This window comes from Onychostruthus taczanowskii, unplaced genomic scaffold, assembly GCF_017590055.1.
Source record: "Onychostruthus taczanowskii isolate IOZ18803 unplaced genomic scaffold, ASM1759005v1 scaffold25, whole genome shotgun sequence".
NCBI classification, from domain to species: Eukaryota; Metazoa; Chordata; class Aves; order Passeriformes; family Passeridae; genus Onychostruthus; species Onychostruthus taczanowskii.
The window spans coordinates 2,245,737-2,265,518 of record NW_024499796.1 but is presented as its reverse complement, the minus strand read 5'-3'; the positions used below and the strand labels follow the sequence as shown (position 1 = coordinate 2,265,518).

The window sequence follows — 19,782 nt, the reverse complement described above, 5'->3', positions numbered from 1 at the left end:
AAAAAAACACATCAATGAGAGCCCACCGTTAACAATCACAGTCCCAGAATCCCACTAGAGTGGGAGGGAGGGAAGGGATGCAGAGAGAAAGAAGATGCGTGCAACTGAAGAACAGGCAAATGAGGAGCAATTCCCCACAGGAGAGCTCTATCCTCACAAAAACCACCACCAAAAACCACTCTGGTGACTGGCACATCTCAGGTCTCCCCAGCTGACTTTCCAGGTGAGTTCCCAAAGGATACAGATGCACAACACAGGCCACCCACAGCTGTACTGAGCAGTGCTCTCCTCCTCAATTTTAGCCAGGGACAGAGGATTTAGGGGAAGATTTTCCAAGGGGATTCCCACTTTTGGAAGTCTGGCTGAGCAAAACTCACATTTTGCTGCAAACAGGCACCTGGAAGAGGCTCTCCCTACCCCACCTCCTTGCCCTGCTCCCTGCATTTCCCTCTGCACTGCCATTTTCTCCATCCCAGTATCCAAACTGGTCCAACAGGTAACTAAGACACCTCCAGGCCACTGGAATTCCCAATCTGAGAAGCCAGCAGGGAGCAGAAAGGGGTTGAGGTGCTCAGGAGAGGGAAGCTGGGATGGGATGAGTCCCTGTGTCCCCTGGGGGTGGCAAACTGGGATTCACCTCCCTTTGGACAGCACTTAAGGAGCTCTTGCCCTGCCAAGGTGAGCTGCAGGTTGTACCTTCCAGTTGCCCATTTCTTGGCCAAAAAAGAAGCCATTAAATAAGAGAGAAATGCCTCAGAACCTGCAGCAGCCAAAGCCAACAGGCCTCAGCTAAAGCCACCTGAGATCCTCCCAAAAGCAGGGAAAATTCCTGTCTTGGAAGCCCCTGGCTTGAGAAAATGTGTTTTCAAAATTAATATCTGGCATGTCTGGAGAGCTCCTGCTGAGGGTGGAGCAGCTGGAAGAAAAGAATTTATTCGTCTTGGATCCAAAATAGCTTTGCCACCATGGCTGGGGAGGTGAGGGAGGGTTGGGTGAGACATTGTCACCCCACATCCCAAATCAATGTCCCAAATCCCCGTGGGCACCCAGAGGAGCCAGGAATCAGCCAGACACTGGCACAGCCAGGAGGGATTTGATCTTTGAACATTGTCTGGTGTCTTTTCCCAATGCCAGAAATGCAGCCGAAAGGCTGAAACTGCAAACAAAAGTTACATTAACTTTTTTCCTTTCAATATTACAAAATAACTTTATACATAAAAATATCTCCTTGTGCAGAGCATGAAATTTCAAGTGTTTCCAGGCTACTTTCTAATTTTATCTGTATTTAATTTCTCTCCATTTCTAGAGGATCCATTTAAAAGGAATCCTATTGAAATTGGTAACATTTTTCAAATTCAAAATACTCTGCTCAAAATTTTTCCTTGAAAAATTCAATCAAGAACTTTTGATTTTCATCCTGCACCAGGATGAGAAAATAATAGAAGAGAAAAATCTCAAGTTCTTGCAAAGACTTAGGGACAAGAACATAGGTTTAAAAAAAAAAATTTAATCAGTTGCTTAGCGTGTACTTAATTAAAGAAAAAAATTAACTTTCCCCCATTTTTTGCTGTTTCTTCTGCCTGAAGTTGTGCTTCAAGGCTGAGTCAGAGCTGTAGCTCATGGTTTGAAACAGGATGAAAAATTTGAGAGGGAAAGGGAAAGAAGAGAGGGAAAGGGAATGAAGGGGAAAAAAGGAGAAGGGTGATAGAAAAAAGGAAAAGGGAGAGGAAGAAAAAAGGGGGGGAAACGAAAAAAACCCCAACAATGAACCAAAAAAATCCCAACAACAACAAAAATAACTGAACCAAAACAAACAGAAAAAAACCCCAGCTCTAATTTGGATAATTTCCCACCTTTCTGGAGCCCAGAAGGGAATTTTAGGAGCCTACTGCTCCTTCCCTGCACTGATGAAGAATATACATCACTTGGGAATCGTCAGCCACAACCCAGGGGCTGGATCGGTGTTTGGACTCGATGATCTTGGAGGTCTTCTCCATTCTAAAAGATTCTGTGATTCCATGAATTTTAGTCCTTTTTTATCCCATTAAATGAAAAGGGGGAAGAAAACCTTTTTGACTTTGCTGTCTTAGGACGTGCTCACTGTCCCTGCCCATGGCAGAGGGTGGATCAACTTTGAGCTCCCTTCCAACCCAAACCATCCTGGGATTCCTGGGATGATCCAGGGGCGCTCGGGTGAATTAATGATGGGGAACAGAGGAAAAAAAAAAAAAAAAAAAAAAGGTGGAAATGCTTCCCAGGAGCCCTGACCTGCCAGGAAAGGAGTTCCCAGCCCCTCTCCAGGGGCGGGGGAGGAGGCGCAGCCAGAGTCCCCGCTCCGCTTTGGGGATCCCTGCCGCAGCTCCCGGTTTTAATTAGGCGGATTTGGAGCTCGTTAATGCTTCTGCAGGAGAGGGCCCCAGAGGCAGGAGCCGCGCCGCTGTCTCCGGAGCCTGCTAATTAACGCGGTGCTGATAACGAGGGGCTGATCAGAGGCGGGGTCGGGAGGCAGCGCTCCGTGCGCGGGGTCCGGGCGCGGTCAGGAGGCGGCCCCGGCGCTGTTTAATTGGCAATTAACAAAGGCAGCGCTAACGAGGAACCAAATCTCTGTGACAGGAATAAATTCCCGCTCAGATTTGCTCAGGAACTGCTTGGACTATGGCCCAAAAGGCAGGGAAAGGGTTGGAGGAATAGGGGGGAAATTAATCCCGGGATCAAAAGTGTCTTGCTGGATTCCAGCCTGACCCAGAAAAAGCTACTACACCCTAAATCCTGTTCCCTGACACATTTACCTAGAGGCAGCAGGAAGAGAAGCACACACTGCCTGGAAAACTACTGGCACCCCGACAGATCTGAATTATTAAGAGCACCCCATCAGCCTCTGGGACAGGAACTGCTCTGGGAATGATCCCCAGACAGGAATAAATTTGGGACAGTGGAGTGCTGCTGTGGGAAATGAGGTCAAGTTTGGTGAATAAATTATTTGCTATGAATAATTCACCCCGACCTAGTTGGAATGATTCTACTCTGGTTTAATTCTGCTGGCTTTGGAGAGGCTCTCCATAGCTTTCATCCCTCTTGGATCATCCCAGGATGGTCTGGGTTGGAAGCAAATCCTAAGGCAGCAAAGTCAAAGAGGTTTTCTTCCCCCTTTTCATCTGATGGGATAGAAAAGACTAAAATTCATGGAATCACAGAATCATTTAGGACAGAGACCTTCCAGATCATCAAGTCCAAACACCGATCCAGCCACCACTGACCCATATCCTCAAGTACCACATCCATATCTGAATGGTTTTAAATCCCTCCAGCAGCAGTGATTCCACCACTGCCCTGGGCAGCCTCTTCCAGGGCTTGAAAACTCTTTCTTTGCGAAAACTCTGTGAAGAAATTCTTCCTGCTCTCCACCCTGGCCCAGCCTGAGCTGTTCCCTGTCCTCCTGTTCCCTGGAGCACAGCCCGACCCCCCGGCTGTCCCCTCCTGTCAGGAGCTGTGCAGAGCCACAAGGTCCCCTCTGAGCCTCCTTTTCTCCAGGCTGAGCCCCTTCCCAGCTCACTCAGCCTCTCTGGGGCTCCAGCCCCTTCCCAGCTCTGTTCCCTTTCCTGGACACGCTCCAGCCGCTCAATGCCCTTCTCCCTGTGGGTGGCCCAGAAGTGACCAGAGGAATTTGGGTTTTCCAGCCTCCTCCCCCAGCCCAGTGCAGGATAGAGCTCCCTGGTGCCCGAGGATCCCATGCACCTCGAGCAAGCAGCACAGCCACACACACGGAACTGCAGAGGCTGGTCAGGCTGACCAAGGAGAACAGTTGAGAGAGGGGAACCAGAAAACAGCAGAAAGGAAGGACAGCAGCCAAGGAGGCTGCAAAGAGGGGAAAATCCAAACAAAAACCAGTGTGGACGTACTGAGAAGGCAACAAAGACATGGGGCAAACACACAAAACCTCTGACGAGGACTGGGTAAGTAGACATGGACAGAAAAAGGGGGATATGTGGGGCAAAAGAGCTTTTGCTGGACAGAACAGTCAGGGGGTTTAAAAACCAGAGGGAGAGGGTGAAAATAAGGCAGAGACAAAGCCCTGGCTGCTGTTGGCACTGACTGAGCTACACCTGCAGGAGCAGGGGGGTGATGTCCCTTTCCAGGCTCGGGGAGGGGTCGGTGTCCTCCTGAGTCGCTCATCCACTTGGGAGTGGATGTCACATGAGTGACACCACGGGGGACACCTGGCAGGGGCAGGGGTGCCACGTCCCACCACAGTCATGGGGGAAGGTGCCCAGCACCAACCCATGGAAGTGCTGCATGGAGAAGTGGAGGAGGGAAGGAGCAAAAACCAGTCCTAACCCATGAGGGGTTAATTTTATCAGCAATAACTGGGTGAGAGATCTGCCCCAAGTGCAGCTTTAATCCATGGGGGAAATCCTTATCTTGTCTTAAATCTGTATTTTGTAGTTCAGAGCTCTTTGCTAAGGGGGAAATGAATGTGATCATCCCCAAATTCAGAGAAATCTGATGAGCTGTTTGAACCCATCTCTGCCTGTGCTTGTGACACACAGACACAATCTAGAGGATTCTTCTGAGATGGGGAAAATTAACTATGTCTTTAAAAAATCAGGAGTCTGGGTTATAAAAAGAAGCCATTCCTATGTACCCTGGTTCTGTGGGTTTGTTCTGTAGGGACAGATAAATTAAAGGAGATAACAGGAAATTCTCAGGCTGAAGAAATGCCTCTGGGCACAAAGTCTGCTATGAAAACCAGCCCAAAATCTTATTTTAAATGCCTATTTTAACACATTATCTCTTTATCCCCTTTTGTTTTCTTCCTTTTTGAATTCTACAAGATTTAGGGAAGAAAAAAAAAATAGTTTTATCCTTCTGGTACAGCCCCAGAGCAGATCTGGTTGCCCACCTGCATGCAAACACCTCCTTTCAGCAGGACACAGCTCTCCCAAATAAATGGAAATTCACAGGTGGCAAATCCTTGGATTTCTGTGGATAAGCGGTGTCTAAAATAGCTGAGACCTGGAATTTTGATCTAGTTGGGTTCCTCAAGCTCAGTTATGGTGGTCAGAAACAAATCAAATACAGCAAAGCCACCTAACTGGAGAGATTTAAGGTTATGTTTCATTTTCCTTTTGTTTTAAATCCTGGCACACTGAGGAAGGATCTTGTAGGAAGATTTATCTGAATTTCTTCCTGCCTGAATAAATCAGACCCAGGTTTGGGTCTAGCTTGAGCCTCTTCACAAAAATCTTGTGAAGAATCACAAAAATCAGTGAAAAATCCCTCAGTACAGGAGGGGCTGTTATGGTGTGGATCCACCGGACTGAGTTTTGGGGTTTGGGGGTGGCTGGAGTGACACCAGCAGTCAAAAAATCCTGCTGGGTTTGGTGGATCCTCAGCCACACCATTGACAAATGATTCTGAGCAACCTCTCCCTCTAAACTGTGTCATTCAGTGGTGAAACTTTCAAGGAATCACCCTGGAAATGGAAGTCTCCAAGCACCCTGAGAGTTTTTGTGAGGGCAGCCCGGCCTTTACTGGGTCTGCTCCATTTCCATCTGAATTTCCAGCCTTAGCAGATGGAATTCATTCTGGTAGCTCAATTAAAAAGTTTTGCCAAATCAGCAATAAGCTGGAGTGATTTCTCCATCTCCCTGTCCTAAATGTTTCCTGTTCAAGTCATTTCTTCCACGAGGGTGTTTAAGGAGCCCTTCTGGTGTTGTCTCTGTTTAATTGCTTGCTCACTCCTACAGTACGGCCTACTCTAATTACTCCAATCCAATTAAGAGGAGGAAAAAACAACATTCTACTGAAGGGGTAGTGAGACAAAGAGCCCCAGGAAGAAAAATGGGGATCTAATTGGGGGTAATTTGCTCATTAGCATGGTCCCTCCCCAAATTAACCTAAATGGGAGGAGAGTGAGAGAAAAGAGAGAGAAACACTGATAGAAAGAGAGCAGAGACATACTTAGAAAGACAAACTGATGTGCCAGAGTTTCAAAGACCAGAAAAAAGTTACCCAAAAAAGTTATATATATATATAAATATATAAAAATTAAAAAGAAAAAATCAGAAGATCCAAAATCTTGCTTGGAAAGCAGAGAAAGCACCAGAAAAGTCCAGAAGAACAACACCAATGCCACAGAAACCCCACTTCAGCCACGGCACAGAAAGCTGGTGGTTGGGCAGGAGTTCCTGGGGAGGTTTTCTACCTTATAGGCAACACGAGCTGGGCATTTCTTCCCAAGGCCTAGAGGTGGGGACATGTGTCTCAGCATCTCATACATGTCTGTGTAACTGATGCGCCCGCTGGCACCACGGGGATGGAGGCAAAAGCACCAGGACACAGAAATCCCATCGGATTGAGGAGGGAAAACGGGGAAGGGGTGGGGGAAAAGGCAACACAATGGAGCAAATGAAAAGGGGGAGAGAGAGAAGGGAAAGCAGACAAGAAAACAGAGATCTGGTTAATCAGATTTCTCTGGGAAACAAAACCAAACTGAAGAGGTGGGGCAGGAGAAAGGAGGCTCCGCTTCCGTTGCTGTTTCGGCGCCCAACGTCTCCTCCTCCTGCAGGGGTGGCCCTGGGAATGATTGATGTCCCCTGGGGAATGCTTGATGTGGCAGGGCTGGGTTTGGCTGGCTGTTGGTGGGGTGGAGGATGAAGGCTCCCCCATCACCCCCCAAACCAGCCAGGTCTCCATGCCAGGGAGAGCTGGGGGGCAGAGTTATGGGACAGGGCTGGGGAAACACAGCCCAGCTTTCCTGCCAGGAAGCAGCACTTTGGGTTTGGGTGATGGGACAAGGGAGAAGTCAGTCATGGGGAATTGCTGAGGAATGCACTGGGACTGCTCCCACTCCCAGCTGAGGCCGGGATTCTGCAGATTCCTGCTCCAGCAAAAGCAGAGCCCAGCCCTGGCAGGAGGTGGGAAGAGAACCTGCTCCTCCCTCACTTTTGGTGGGGCTTGTTTTTCACCAAGCCAGCCTCAACTGGGAATGCAGAGGTGTGGGAAAAGTCCCTCAGAGCAGCCCATTGCTGAGGGCGTCTCCCTTCAGCACTCGGTGGTGGTGGTGGATAAATCCTGCCTGAAAAACAAGGGGTGCAAAACAGCAGAAGATTCCTGCTTCACCTTTTTGCGCCTGCTAGAATTGGGAGCAGAACTGTGACAATCTCCTTTTGTTTTTCCAACGAGCTGCCTGCTTATACAATGTGCAAACCTCTGCTGGCTGGCATCTGAGGAGACCCAGGGATGTTATTAATTAAAGTCTAACCCTTGGAAAAGCAGAATAATGTCCTCATCTCTATACCAACAAAGAAAACCTAAGCACCCATTGAAACCCTGCTTTCTGAGCAGGAACCTTCCCACCAGCCCAATGCCCTGACATAGATCTCAGTTCCTATGTAAAGCTTTGATGGAGGAGGAGGAGAGAACTCACCCAGCCCAAAATATCTATTCCTGTCCCTGGTAACTGCTGCAGATAAAATCCCACCCAGCTTTCCCGGCCCAGAGCTGATTTGGAGGCTGCTGAGATACAAAATGGGAAATGGAGCCAATGTCCTCCCCTGGTTCCTTCCTGCTCCTGGGCTGGGGTGTGAGGTCTCCTCTTCCTCTGCAGAGCTTCTGAGCTCTTAATCCTCCTTCAGGTGTGGGAAACACCTGGGCTGGAGAGGAAAAGGAAGCTGTGGGCTGGCTGCTTCCAGCCTTCTCCTTCATCCTCTGTTTTCCAAGAAATTCCCTGCCCAGAACTGGGTCCCCACTGATGCCCATCCTGTGCTGACTTCTCAGCAAGATCTGTCCCAAATCCCCCACCTGGGCTCTGAAGCACAGTGAACTCTCCCTGTGCTGTGAGCAGGAGCTTTCCCTGGGTGTCCACCACAGCTTAGAGACATCATTTAACCCCCAGGCCATCTCTGGCTGTGGCACCATGGAAAGTTCATCTCTCACCCCCCATCCCTCATCTCTGCCCAGATCCAATGGTTTCCCAGCTCAGGAAGTTGATCACTCAACAATGCTACAAAGCCAAACCAAACTTGCTGCTCCCTGGAAACCTTGGGATGCCATTTCTCTCTGGAATATATTGAAGTGCTGGGATAATTTTCCCCAGGACTTCCCACCTGGAGCTGGCAGGATGGAAGCTGGAGGGTTCCCTGTCCCATAAAACTGCCTGTCCCCAGCCAGCCAGGGTGTGGGAGGAGACAGGGAAGGGATGCATGGAGGAAAAAGGAGGCAGTCAGTCAATCATTCCTTTTTTCAGGCAAGGGATTAGTTACGTTACACTTTCTTTTCTCTACTGGTTGCATTTGCACTCAAGAGGAGGGAAGAGGGGAGAAAAAGAAACAGAACCAGGACTAGAGATGCTGGAGGGATCTCTGAAATTCCAAACCTTGTAGGCCACCCTATGAGGGCACTTCTTTCCTAAGCCCAGGGGTGGAGCAATTACACGTAACAAATTGTACATATCCTTATAATGAATGCGGCAACTGGAAAGGAAACACCAGAGGTTATGACAGCAAAATCCAACAGGAATCAGCTTTTCCACAGGCAAACAGGGAAAAATCAGCTTTTCCATAGGGAAACAGGGAAGAACCAGCTTTTCCACAGGCGAACAGGACAAGCTGCAAGGGCAAAACACGCTGAAAAGAAAGGTTAGTCTGGAAAGGAAGGAGTCACTTTAACACACAGAGAGAACTTCCAGCTGCTCATCCAACCTTATATCCTTGGATTTTCCTCTGGGAAACCTTCAGTGCCATGTGCAAGGCTTCTCTGACATTTGTTTCCTTTCCCATTCATGTTTTAATTCCCTGTCCTGAGCATCAGCCTCCAGACTCTGCTGCCCAACACCCGGAGCCTGCAGGCCACAAAGAGCCTCTTCAATGGATTATTCCTGAGATTTTATTACAGCTCTTCAATGGATTATTGCCAGGATTCAAATTAGCTGCTTTAAAAGCTTGGAAACCTCTCCCTGCCACTGTCACCTCCTACATAACCCCAGCAGGGCCATTCCTGGGCAATGAGGGATTTGCTGGGAGAGCAGAAAGTGTCACCTCCAGAGCTGTGCTGGCACTGGGAAAATCCAACTTTCCATAGAAGAAGGAGATATCAGACACCTCCTGGAAGCTTTATGGTCAGTCTCATTAACTCCCCACAATAATTTCAGCTAATTAAACAGTAGGATTATATTTCTCAATATTTTTTGTATAACCAACTCATAAGTGAGAAGAGCTGAACTTCAAAATTACCTCTGAAGAAAACTGGGAAGCTTTGATGTTTTAGGTTGGAAATGGGACTGTGTATTCTATTCCCATCTGTGAGAGCTGGGGCAGTTCTCCTCTGTTTACTGGGCCCTAGTGAATAACTGTTATTCCTACTCCCATATCTTTGCCTGAGAGCCCCTTAATTTCAAAATAATGTTAGCTCAGAAGCAAGGGGTTTGCATTTTCCATTTCAAGGGAGTCTCCGGCCTTCCTTAGCAGACACCTGTATTTTCAAACCAAGACATTTAGCCTCCATGTTTTTATTTTGGTGCATTCTGTAAAGAAGGCTGGAATGTTTTGGGAGAACTCCTTTGATGTTGCTTCTTTTTGGGATGTGAAGAATTAACATCTATTCAAAGCCTTTCCTAGTCAAGTCCAAACTATGAATTTGAGAGCAAATGGAACCATGCAAGTCTTGGCTCCAGGCCTAACTGTGGGTCTAAAAAGGGTTGGGTTTAACTGAGGCACCAAGTTTACTCTTTCCTTACAATTTTAGAATGATTCTGAAAAATCAGGGTGTGGGAAATATGGCTGAATGCTTCCCTGAGCCTGTGGAAGGCTGGAAAACCAACAGATGCTTTGCACTGGGAGATCATGGCACAACATCAGAACAGGGATCCTTTTCCAGGTTCAGAGAATTCCAGAATGGTTTGGCATTGAAGGACCTTAAAGTCCATCCCATTCCATCCCTGCCATAGCAGGGACACCTTCCACCATCCCACGGTGCTCCAAGCCCCTCCAGCCTGGCCTTGGACACTGCCAGGGATGAAGCAGCCACCACCTTATCTTTAAATCAGATTTCCACAATATCCCATTATCCCAGAGAGCCCAGAGCTCTCCTGGGAGCACTTGCAGCTCCTCCTGAGTGCTCTGGGGACAGCTGATGGCAATGGGATGGCCAGAGCAACATCACCAGCATCTCCACAGGGTGGACACTGGGAGAGGAATAAAACAGACAAACAACTCACTTTCTGTATGTTGAACAAATAAAAGCTCCTAGAAATCCACTTATGTTTTCTTTCCCTGTTCATCCTTAAATCTCATTTTCCCTCCTTTCTTAATTAACTCCCACCAAACCACCCTATGCTCCCTATTTCTCTCAGTCCCTTTTTTTTATTCTTTTTTTTTTTTTTTTTTTTTTTTTTTTTTTTTTTTTTTTTGGGAGGTCAAGGCTTTTTGTCACCCTAAATCCAGGAGTTTTCCTGTACTCACCCTTAGGGAAGGTGGCACAGCTGGAACAACAGCTCCTAACTGCCTTTTTTACTTCAATTTCAATGTTTTTCCCCAGGAAAGTTTTCAGGAAGTTGGATTTTGTAACAAAACAATAGGTGATATCAGAAATAGGGGTGAAATACACATTAAGTTGTGTTTAAAATATTATCTATATGATAAAAATATAACAATTGTGCAGCATCTTTCATTGGGGGTCTCAAGCTAAGAAAAGTAGATAAACACTGTAATTCCATTTTCCTTGGGATAATCAAGGAAGAGACCTTGGGAGAAGTGATCAGTGAGTGACCACATTCAGCTCAAATAATGGAATAATCAAATCAGAAAATCATTGGGTTGAAAAAGACCTCTAAGATCAGAAAGGTCTGAAATCCAAATTATTGAAAGCTCAGTTCTGGCTTAAAGTGTGAAAGGATTTCAGACTTGTGGAGATTTTAGTCCCACTTCTGAAAATGCGATTTCAGTGGAACTATTCACACTCAATAACTTCCCACCAGAGTGAAAAGGGAACAGGGTTAGAGGGAAAAAAAAAAAAAAAACAAAACCCAAAACCAAAAAACCAGAATTAGCATCTTAGTATGTGACATTTTCTGCATTAGCAGCTCTGGGAGAGGAAGGTTTGGCCCCTGAGTGACTCAGAGTTAACAGAGCGAGAAATCTTCCTGTAGACTCAATGCTGGTGCCTCTTCTGGGTGGGAAGTTCCTGAATATAAACATTAAAAATCCACATTGATCCCATTTTCCCCCTTGCAGGTGTGTTCCTCCTCCCACGGATGTAGAGCCAAGGCTGTTTTTCTAAGGAGAAACCGAGTTTTCAACCTCATTGAGATTTTCTAGTGGGAAGAGACAGGATTGGATTGGAAAAAGGGAAAAAGAAAAGTTATTTATGCCTGCTAATCACCACAAAGGATTTGCTGTGTCAAAAAGCTCGTGGGGATGAAAATCTGCCTGGAGATTACAAGCTGGTAGTAAGTGTGGAGTAAATATTCAGGTTGGTAGTAGGGGTGGCTTGGAGCAGTTCAAATCCCTCACAGTTCACAGAAATGCAGATTTTTGGAACAAGTTTCCATTTAAAGTTAGGCTAAATCATTTGAAGTGAGATTTTAAAGCAATTTAATTGCATCCTAGCAGGGAGTTTGAGATGTTGATTATCCAAACATTCCCTGCCTCTGTCTCTGCTGAAGGGAAACAAAAAAGAAAGGAAAGATTGGAAGAGCTGGAGGCATCACAAATCCGGAGGAGATTCATGGCACAGGAACTCACAAGGAGGAAAAAAGGGATCCAAAATTAGCAGAGCTTTAAATTAATAAAGAGTCTCCCAACAGGCAAATTCCCAAACAGAGTATCAAGGGAATTACTGGGACCTGGGACAGAGCATCCAGAAATGAGAATAACCCCATCACCAGGGCTGTGGTGCAGCAGTACAGAAAAGCAATTCGTTAAATCACTCCTGCTCTAGAAGTGGTCACTGGGCAGGGCCATTCCCTCAATTTAAAGAAATTCCTTAATTTGGGGTCTGTGCTGCTGCTCCACTGCCTAAGCCCAGTGTGCAGATCCCCTGTGTCTTGGAAGAAATTAAATTCAAAAATAAACCCCTAAAATAAACATCTCATTGTCCAGTGTGAGAAAACCATCCCCTCCTTTCACCCACTCATATATCAGGAATATTTTATCAGAGAATTAAATATAATATAAGAATTAAACACTTCCAAACTTTGGCGCATTTCATTTTATCCTGATCATTTTGCACATCTTATACCCTCAACTGCAACTCCAGGGCTAAATATTACTCAGAAGGCCTAAATTCCCACATAGAGTTTGATGTCATTACAAGGAGGCTTCCAGGAGAAAAATGTTGTGTTTAATGAGGAAAGGCTGTTTGAAAAAATCCAGTTTTTTCAGGAAACCACCCTAAGGCAGAGGACCATCACATCATTCCCTCTGGGAGCGGGTGGGAGGATGGAAGCAGAGCCTGCAGGACCTGACTCAGATGCAGCCTGAGGTGTCTGCACAGCATTTGGGAAACCACCAAGGTGGATCGCAATTAAAAGAACGCTGCACAAATGAGGTGTGAACCTCTCCCACTCCCTCAAGTGCTGCCAACAGGCAGAGATTTGCGGATTTGCATCTCCGGATGGGATGCAGGAACCAAAAGCTCCTTTTGGAAGTGCTAAATAGCTTTTCTTCAGGGCCATTTAGGCAGGCTCAGTGGAAGTGAGGCTGTTAATCTGTTCATTTTTGGCTGCGCTTTGCTTTCAGGGCTGGGTGTGCGTGAAGGAAACGCCCTTGCAGTGACACCAGGTTTGTTCCTCTCCAGCGCTCAGGGAACTGCAGAATTTAACAGCGATGTTAGCTCAGATGCTGGAGCTGTTCCCGTTAGAACGGGCTCTGAGGTGCGGCATTACAGCTGCAGTGTCCCCGCTGTCCCTGTCCTGCTGTCCCTCTGTCCCTGTCCTGCTGTCCCCCTGTCCCCCTGTCCCAGCACGTACCAGGCTGCGGGGTCGTACTCTGCCCACACCCGGACGAACTCGTCCAGGTGGTGCGGCCCGAGGATGGAGGAGTCCCGGGTCAGGTACTCGAAATTGTCCATGATCACAGCCACGAACAGGTTCAGCATCTGCGGGGAGGGAGCGGGGACGGGGACCGGGAGGGAGGGAGAGGGAAAGGGGAAAGGAAGGGAAGGGAGAGGAGAGACGGGAACAGGGAAGGAAAGGGAGAAAGGAGAAGGGAAAGGGGAAAGGGGGAAGAGAGGAAAAGGGAAAGGAGAAAGGAAGGGGAAAAGGAGAAGGGAAAGGAGAAAGGAAGGGAAAGGAGAAGAGAGGGGAACAGAGAAGGAAAGGGAGAAAGGAGAAGAGAGAAGGGAAAAAGAAGGGAAAGGAGAAGGGGGAAGTGAAGCAAAATGGGAAGGGAAGAAGAATGGAAGTTAAAGAGGAAGGGGAATGGGAAGAAAATTTTAAAAATTAAAACCTGGAAGGGAAGCATGCATGATTCCCATAACTGAATGCTTCTACAAGGAGCAGCCTCACCCCAGGGAGAAACTCTTGGAACAGAGACACGGATCCCTGGGAATGCCACTGCTGCCTCCTCTCCTGCCCATTTTATCATGTCCCCATGACTGGTGCTGCCTCCAGCATGATCCAGCCCGGATCCCAGCTGGATCAGCCCCTTCCCTTCCCTTCTCCCCCTGCAGCACAGCCCCACACAGGGGCTGCAGCCACTGCTCCTCCAGCCACGAGATGGGAACTCTTCCCAGCACATCCAGATCAAGGCACATCAACACCAGAACAGCTGGAGGAAATCCCATTCTCCAGCCCAAATGTGCTATTTTAGACTCATAACAATTCCAGCCTCCCAAGGTCCCCAGAAAGGTGAGGGGCAGGACACACAAAAGGCCACCACCTGACCCTAAAAGCCACCACCAAGAGCCTGGAAATGCCTCTGGCACATGAAATTCTCCTGATATTAAAGCCAACAGAAAAATCACAAGGATTTCCATGGGAAAAAATCAATGTGCAGACCGGAGAGCAGGAGGACAGCTGGGAATGGATCCTGCATAAAGCCCCAGGATCTCAAACTTTCAATTTCTGTTTTTTTAATATGCATTTCAATTTCTATTTTTCTCCTTCCTGTATATTCTTAACTTCCATTTGATATTTATCAACCTAAATTTCAATTTATATTTCTCTCCAGCAAATGACAGGAGGAAAATTCTGTCAAGCTACACATCCACAAAGAGCCAGAGACACCATTTAAACCCAAATATATGATCCAAACCCCCTCAATCTATGGGGTAATGTTGAACAAACTATTAAAATGTGCCCTCCTGGCAAGGCTGGGGCTCTGCAAAGCTTTAATTGCTCATGGGGAAGCAATGAAATGCTGAATATATTTTACAAAATCACCTGTTCTGTAGCAGCTCAGCTGCTTGGCTTTGCCTGGTTTTGGGTTTTTGCTCCTTCAAGGGCTCCTCCCTCTCCTGGTCCCATTTCCCAGGATTTTCTGGGAGTGCTGACTCAAGGACAAAGCTCACACAGAGCTGGATTTGCATAGAGCTGCTCCAGCCTCCAATTCTGCTGCCACATCTTGAGTGGGACAACTGACAAACCCAGGGAGGGGAATCTGGGGAGGATGTGCTGGTTGTTCTTGTTTTGTTTCTTTTTGGGGCTTTTGAAGGCTTTTTTTTTGTTGTCTTTTTTTGTTTATTTGGGTTTTTTGTTTTGTTTTGGGGGTTTTGTTGTTGTTTTTGGTTTTTTGTTTTTGTTTTATTTGTGTTTGTTTTTTTTAATAAGCTTCAGAAACATTAATACACATTAAAATAACAATGAGAATGGCTGATGTTGGGTTAGAGATTTGTACAAGGGAAAAAATTGGGTGTAAAGCCCAGAATGCTGAAGGAATCAGTAAATGGAGCATTAATTTTGGATAAGCTTTCAGGGCTGCAGGTTTTTTAACGCATGCACGAGAAATAATCCATGGGCGGCTAAAGGAACAACAGCAGCCACACAAAGGGTCTCAGCAGGAGGACACTGAAGTTGGTGTGTCAGTCTCCAGCTCCAAACTGCCACATGGAGCTCCTTTTCCTGCTGGAGGGGTTCTGGGGACAGCAGGGGTTGGCTGCACAGATCATCAAATGTGGGATTTTACAGCAAACCCCTGGAAGTGAGCGAGGGCTCTGTGTGCTGCTTTTGGAACATCACAGAGCTCTCAGCTCCTCCTGCCCGAGCTTTAATTGGGTCCCTGTCCCTGCTTTTCCACTGCTCTGTCCCAGCAGGGCTGGGGGGTGACCCAAGGAGCAGGGAGGTGCTATGAATGCTCAGGAAGGCACTGGCACTCATGGCTTAGGGTTTGAGCTTCTATATATTCCATATATTTGTAACCCTGCAGTTCTTTAGTGTGTAACTCCACACTCCACACACAGTGTGAGCTGCTGCTTTCCCGTTTTGGGCAGACACAACAATTCCTCTCCAGGCCTGGCAATCAAGGATACTTCACTGCCCCAGGCCCCAGAGATGGAAACAAAAGTGAGTTTTGGGGGGAGCAAACTTGGGGTCAATTCCTTCATTAGCTGAAGCTGTAATTGGCAGATTAACCCCAATATGCAAATGGACCAAACTTATAAAAGTGTGAAACCCGTGACCCATTGTCCATTTTGGGTGTAGGCCCTGGGGGCTTTGTCTGCCCAAAATGTACCTGAAGGCCCTTCAATAAATATACCTGCTTTTTATTGCCTTAATTCTGTCTGGCCTCTGCTTTTAGCTAGCCTCAAAAAGGCATCAGCACCTCATAAATCTCAGCCACAACCTGACACAAACCAAGCCCAGCAGCTCTGAGTGTTTTCATGTCTAAAACTTTTTTGGCAGAAAAACAACAACAACAAAAAAAAGTGATTTTTGCATTTGTTTGGCAAACAAATGATGATCCTTGTGGGTCACTTCCATCTCAGCAGATCCTGGGGTTCTGAGAAATCAGTGTGATGCTCCCAGGAAACGCTGCTGAACTCGGACATTGTCTCCCTGCCCTCCCCACTGCCCTTCCTCAAAGGGATGGTATAAATCAAGACAAACCCCATTAATGCTTAATTCCAAATGTTAGACTCCCCTGTGAGAAGAAAGATAAACCATTTCCTTTTAATGACTAAATGATCTCTGGGGATTTTACCAACAGGATGATAAATGGGGTTTAGCAAAGCTGGCTTGGTGGTGTCTAAATTATAATTAGGAATGAGGAGGGGGCACAGGGATGGGGAGGGAAGGGTTTGGGGGATCCACAGCACCACCCCCACTTTGGGGGGTCAGGACTGACTTACCAGGAAGGAGCAGAGGAAAATGAACGACACAAAGTAGAAATAAGCAAAATCACTGCCACATTCCTTTTTGGTGAGGCCAGAGAGGGGGTCACAGGCTCTGTTGCTCAAGCAGGACAACATGATCTCATGCCAGGCTTCCCCTGTAGCGCTCCTGCAACACCAGAGCAGAGGCTGAGCTTATCCACCCTCCCCATGACAGCCACCCTGCAATAATTCTGCACCCAATTAACCAAATTAATGAGGTGGAAGGTTGTGCCCAGGAGCAGAGACTGTACTTACACTGGGAGTTGGAACTACTCTTGAGAAAGGAGAAAGAACATTTCCTTCTGTTACAGGGGGGTAAAAGAAACCAGACAGGCTCAGGTAGGCTAAAAGCTTTGTTGCTTCTGTGGGGAATAAAACCTGATTGATTTAAACAGTACAAATCTGAGTAAACAGAGTTCAGATTGTTGCCTTTTGAACCTAGTGCTGGCTCTAAAGAGAATGGGAAATGAAACCAAGCTTCTCCACTGGAATCTCTTATTTCCTTTATCAGACAGGTAAATTCCAGCATGGGCTGGATGGACTTGGGTCTCTTTTTCATCACAGTCTCCTGGGTGTTCTTCACCTGTTCCCTCCTCCCTCTAACTTCTACTATAGAGAGAAAAGAGCCAAAAGGAAAAACTTTGGAGTCCCAGAGAGTTGGTCCTCAAAATAAAGCAGTCCCTGTGAAGTGCACCCTTGGTTTGGAAGTCTGGGATTCTCCACATGCACTTACTCTGAATTCCTGCTTCCCTCAATGTTCTTTTTTGCCTTTTATTCCTACAGCCAGCACACAAACTTTGGGAAAACTCAGTGCTCCATCTAACCTGGAATAACTTCCAGGCTACTCTGAATCACAGCAGATTCCCCCCTGGTGCCTGGGTGCTAAAGGCCCATTCCCTTTGTGGGGAATTGTGCAGAAACCAACTCCCATCCCAACCCTGCTGCTTCTGCTCCTCACTCCTACTGCTGTGGGGCTGGTAAGGGACCACAAGGCTGATAATGACCCAGTTTTATTGAAATTCAGAGTTCTGAACCCGGGGATTATTCTGAGCTAGAGAGGGATAATTCCATTTCTGTCTGGCTTCACAGAAACTCCCAGGCAAGGATCCAGTACCAAGCACCACAGAATCCTTGGAGCTGAGCCTTGGCAGGGCTGGAAGGGGCTGGTGTTCACTGGGGGATCTCCACAGCTGGATGAGGAACATCTCCCCCAGACTGCCCCGAGCTGGAGCAGGGCCTGTTTTGCCAGGTCTTAAAATGAAAATCTGTTCTTTAATTGATTGGTTTTTCACTTGAAAATGCTTCATTTCCAGGCAGGATGAACCCAGAGGGAAACACTTGAATTCTGAAGCAGAGGTGGGGTTGGTGTAGGAGCTGTTGACTTCTGGTTATGCGAAAATTGCCAATTAAAGCAATTCTCACTTTAAAAAAAGAAAAATTAACCAAGTTGCAGGACAGGAAACCCATCAATCAGTTAAACCAGTGGGGTTCTGATCTATATTCAGCTTCTGCCAGAGTTGCCATGGGGGGTCACAGCTCAGGGTGACACTTTGTGGAGGTGGTGAATCCGATCTGCTGAGGAGGAGGAAGCAGAAATGGGTAATTTACACAAATCCCAGTTTTAAAGGATGTCCAAGTCTGAGCAGCTCAAGTGACACCTGGACAAAGATGTTTTTTGCAGTTCACACACAAACCAGAGGGTGTTTTATCCTCTCCTTACCTGAACAGGAGCATCAGAGCTTGGAGGAAGGTCCGGAAGTTGTTGTGCCGATTAATGGAGGTTTCATCATCTAAGGCAATGTTCCCAAATACCTGCCAGGAAAACAGAAGGGATTCAGCCAGGCACATCTAGTGGAGCTGGAAAATAAGGCAGGGAAATAATTTGTCCTTGTTTAAAGGCTCTCAAAAGCTGGAATAATTTCTGTGCTGAAAAGGGAAATAAAAATGTTTTGTGGAGATCAAATACAAGATTAATGTGCTTTTTATTCACAAAGGTCCTTTCCAGCAGCTCAGCTCCATGCCAGGCCAAGAAAAGTTTATTATTTCTTCTCAGGAAGGTGCAGTTTCTGGGCTGCTCCCTCCTCTCAGCCTCTTGATGTGTCCATAGCCAGGGGAAGGGTCTTTTCCTGTGGGATTTGCTGATGTCCAGCTGAAATGTGAGCCAGGCTCATACCCACAGCTGGATTGTCCAGCTCACTGGGGACACTTCAACATAAAAGCTGACAATTAAAGTAGAAAAAGAGGCCTTTTTTCATTTCTAATTTACCTGACACCAGAGAAGAAGAGCTTTTGCCTCATACTAAATCAGTGCTGCTCCTGCTGTGGAGGCAACAACCGTCTGCACCCTGAACAAAGCCAGGCTGCTTATGGCCAGAATGAAAGAATGAAATATTTTACCTGCATGCCAATAATGGCATAGATGAAGAAGAGCATTGCAATGAGGAGACACACATAAGGCAAGGCCTGTGGGAAAGGAAAAAGTGGGATTAATGGCAGCAAATGCAAACATTGAACTCCCTGGCAGGACTGAGTTTTGTGGCATTTGTCCTTAGGTTGGAAATGGGGGTGTGTAATCTATTCTCATCTGTCAGAGCTGGGGCAGTTCTCCTCTGTGCATCGGGCAGTTTTTTCTTTATCTCTCCCACAGCCAGTCCTCCCTCCAGGAGATCTCTGCTGTCCATGGCCACTGAGTGTCCCTGCAGGGCTGATCAAATTCCAGCATCCCATGGGGAGATGCTCCGCCCAGGGCAGGAGCCAAGCATTCCTACCTGTTTTTTTTTTTTTTGCTATTGTAATATAATACTATTACATTTGTATTTTTATTTTACCTAGTAAAGAGCTGTTATTCCTATTCCCATATCTTTGCCTGAGAGCCCCTTAATTTAAAAATTATAATAATTCAGAGGAAGGGGCTTTACATTTACCATTTCAAGGGAGGCTTCTGCCTTCCTTAGCAGACACCTGGCTTCTCAAACCAAGACAGTCCTTCAGGTGCAGGGACTGGGAAGGTGATATGAAGAACTGTAGCAGCCCTCAGGAGACAACCCCTGGAGCCAGGTATTCATTGATCACAGTCAGAGCTTTCCAAGGGCTCTCTCTGTATCCTTGGAAGCAGCAAGCAAGGAAAACATAATCCAAGGCTCGGCAGTGAACACTGGAGCTACTAGCAGGCACTGGCACTTGGTGTGCATAATTGTATGAACATGAATTGTTAATGACCTTGCTGGAAATAAAATCTCCATCCCAGAAATAAGTTCCTGCTCTGAAACAGGCCCAGTTTGGGGTCTCAGGAGGACAAAAAGATTCTGAGTTTTAGCAAGAAATCAGTGAAGGCTGCAATGTAATTATGTCACCCAGGCTGAGAGTGACAGCTATTTTCCACTTGGGCTAAATGAATGGGTAATTAATGCCTCTTAATTAGTAATAGCTCAAAAACGAAGAAGTCTTGCCCTTGGGCCAGCCCCTGTGGTGCCT

At 46.8% G+C, this 19,782-nt stretch overlaps 1 protein-coding gene across 1 annotated transcript in view; it reads right to left on the bottom strand.

Moving 5' to 3' along the window:
- The window catches only part of LOC121336980 (voltage-dependent N-type calcium channel subunit alpha-1B-like), a 289,393-nt gene that overhangs the window by 17,762 nt on the left and 251,849 nt on the right, over positions 1 to 19,782 (bottom strand). Inside the window, 5 exon segments of the mRNA XM_041406692.1 lie at positions 6,206 to 6,302; positions 12,968 to 13,095; positions 16,285 to 16,435; positions 18,029 to 18,120; positions 18,706 to 18,771. Coding sequence (XP_041262626.1) covers positions 6,206 to 6,302; positions 12,968 to 13,095; positions 16,285 to 16,435; positions 18,029 to 18,120; positions 18,706 to 18,771 — 534 coding nt within the window.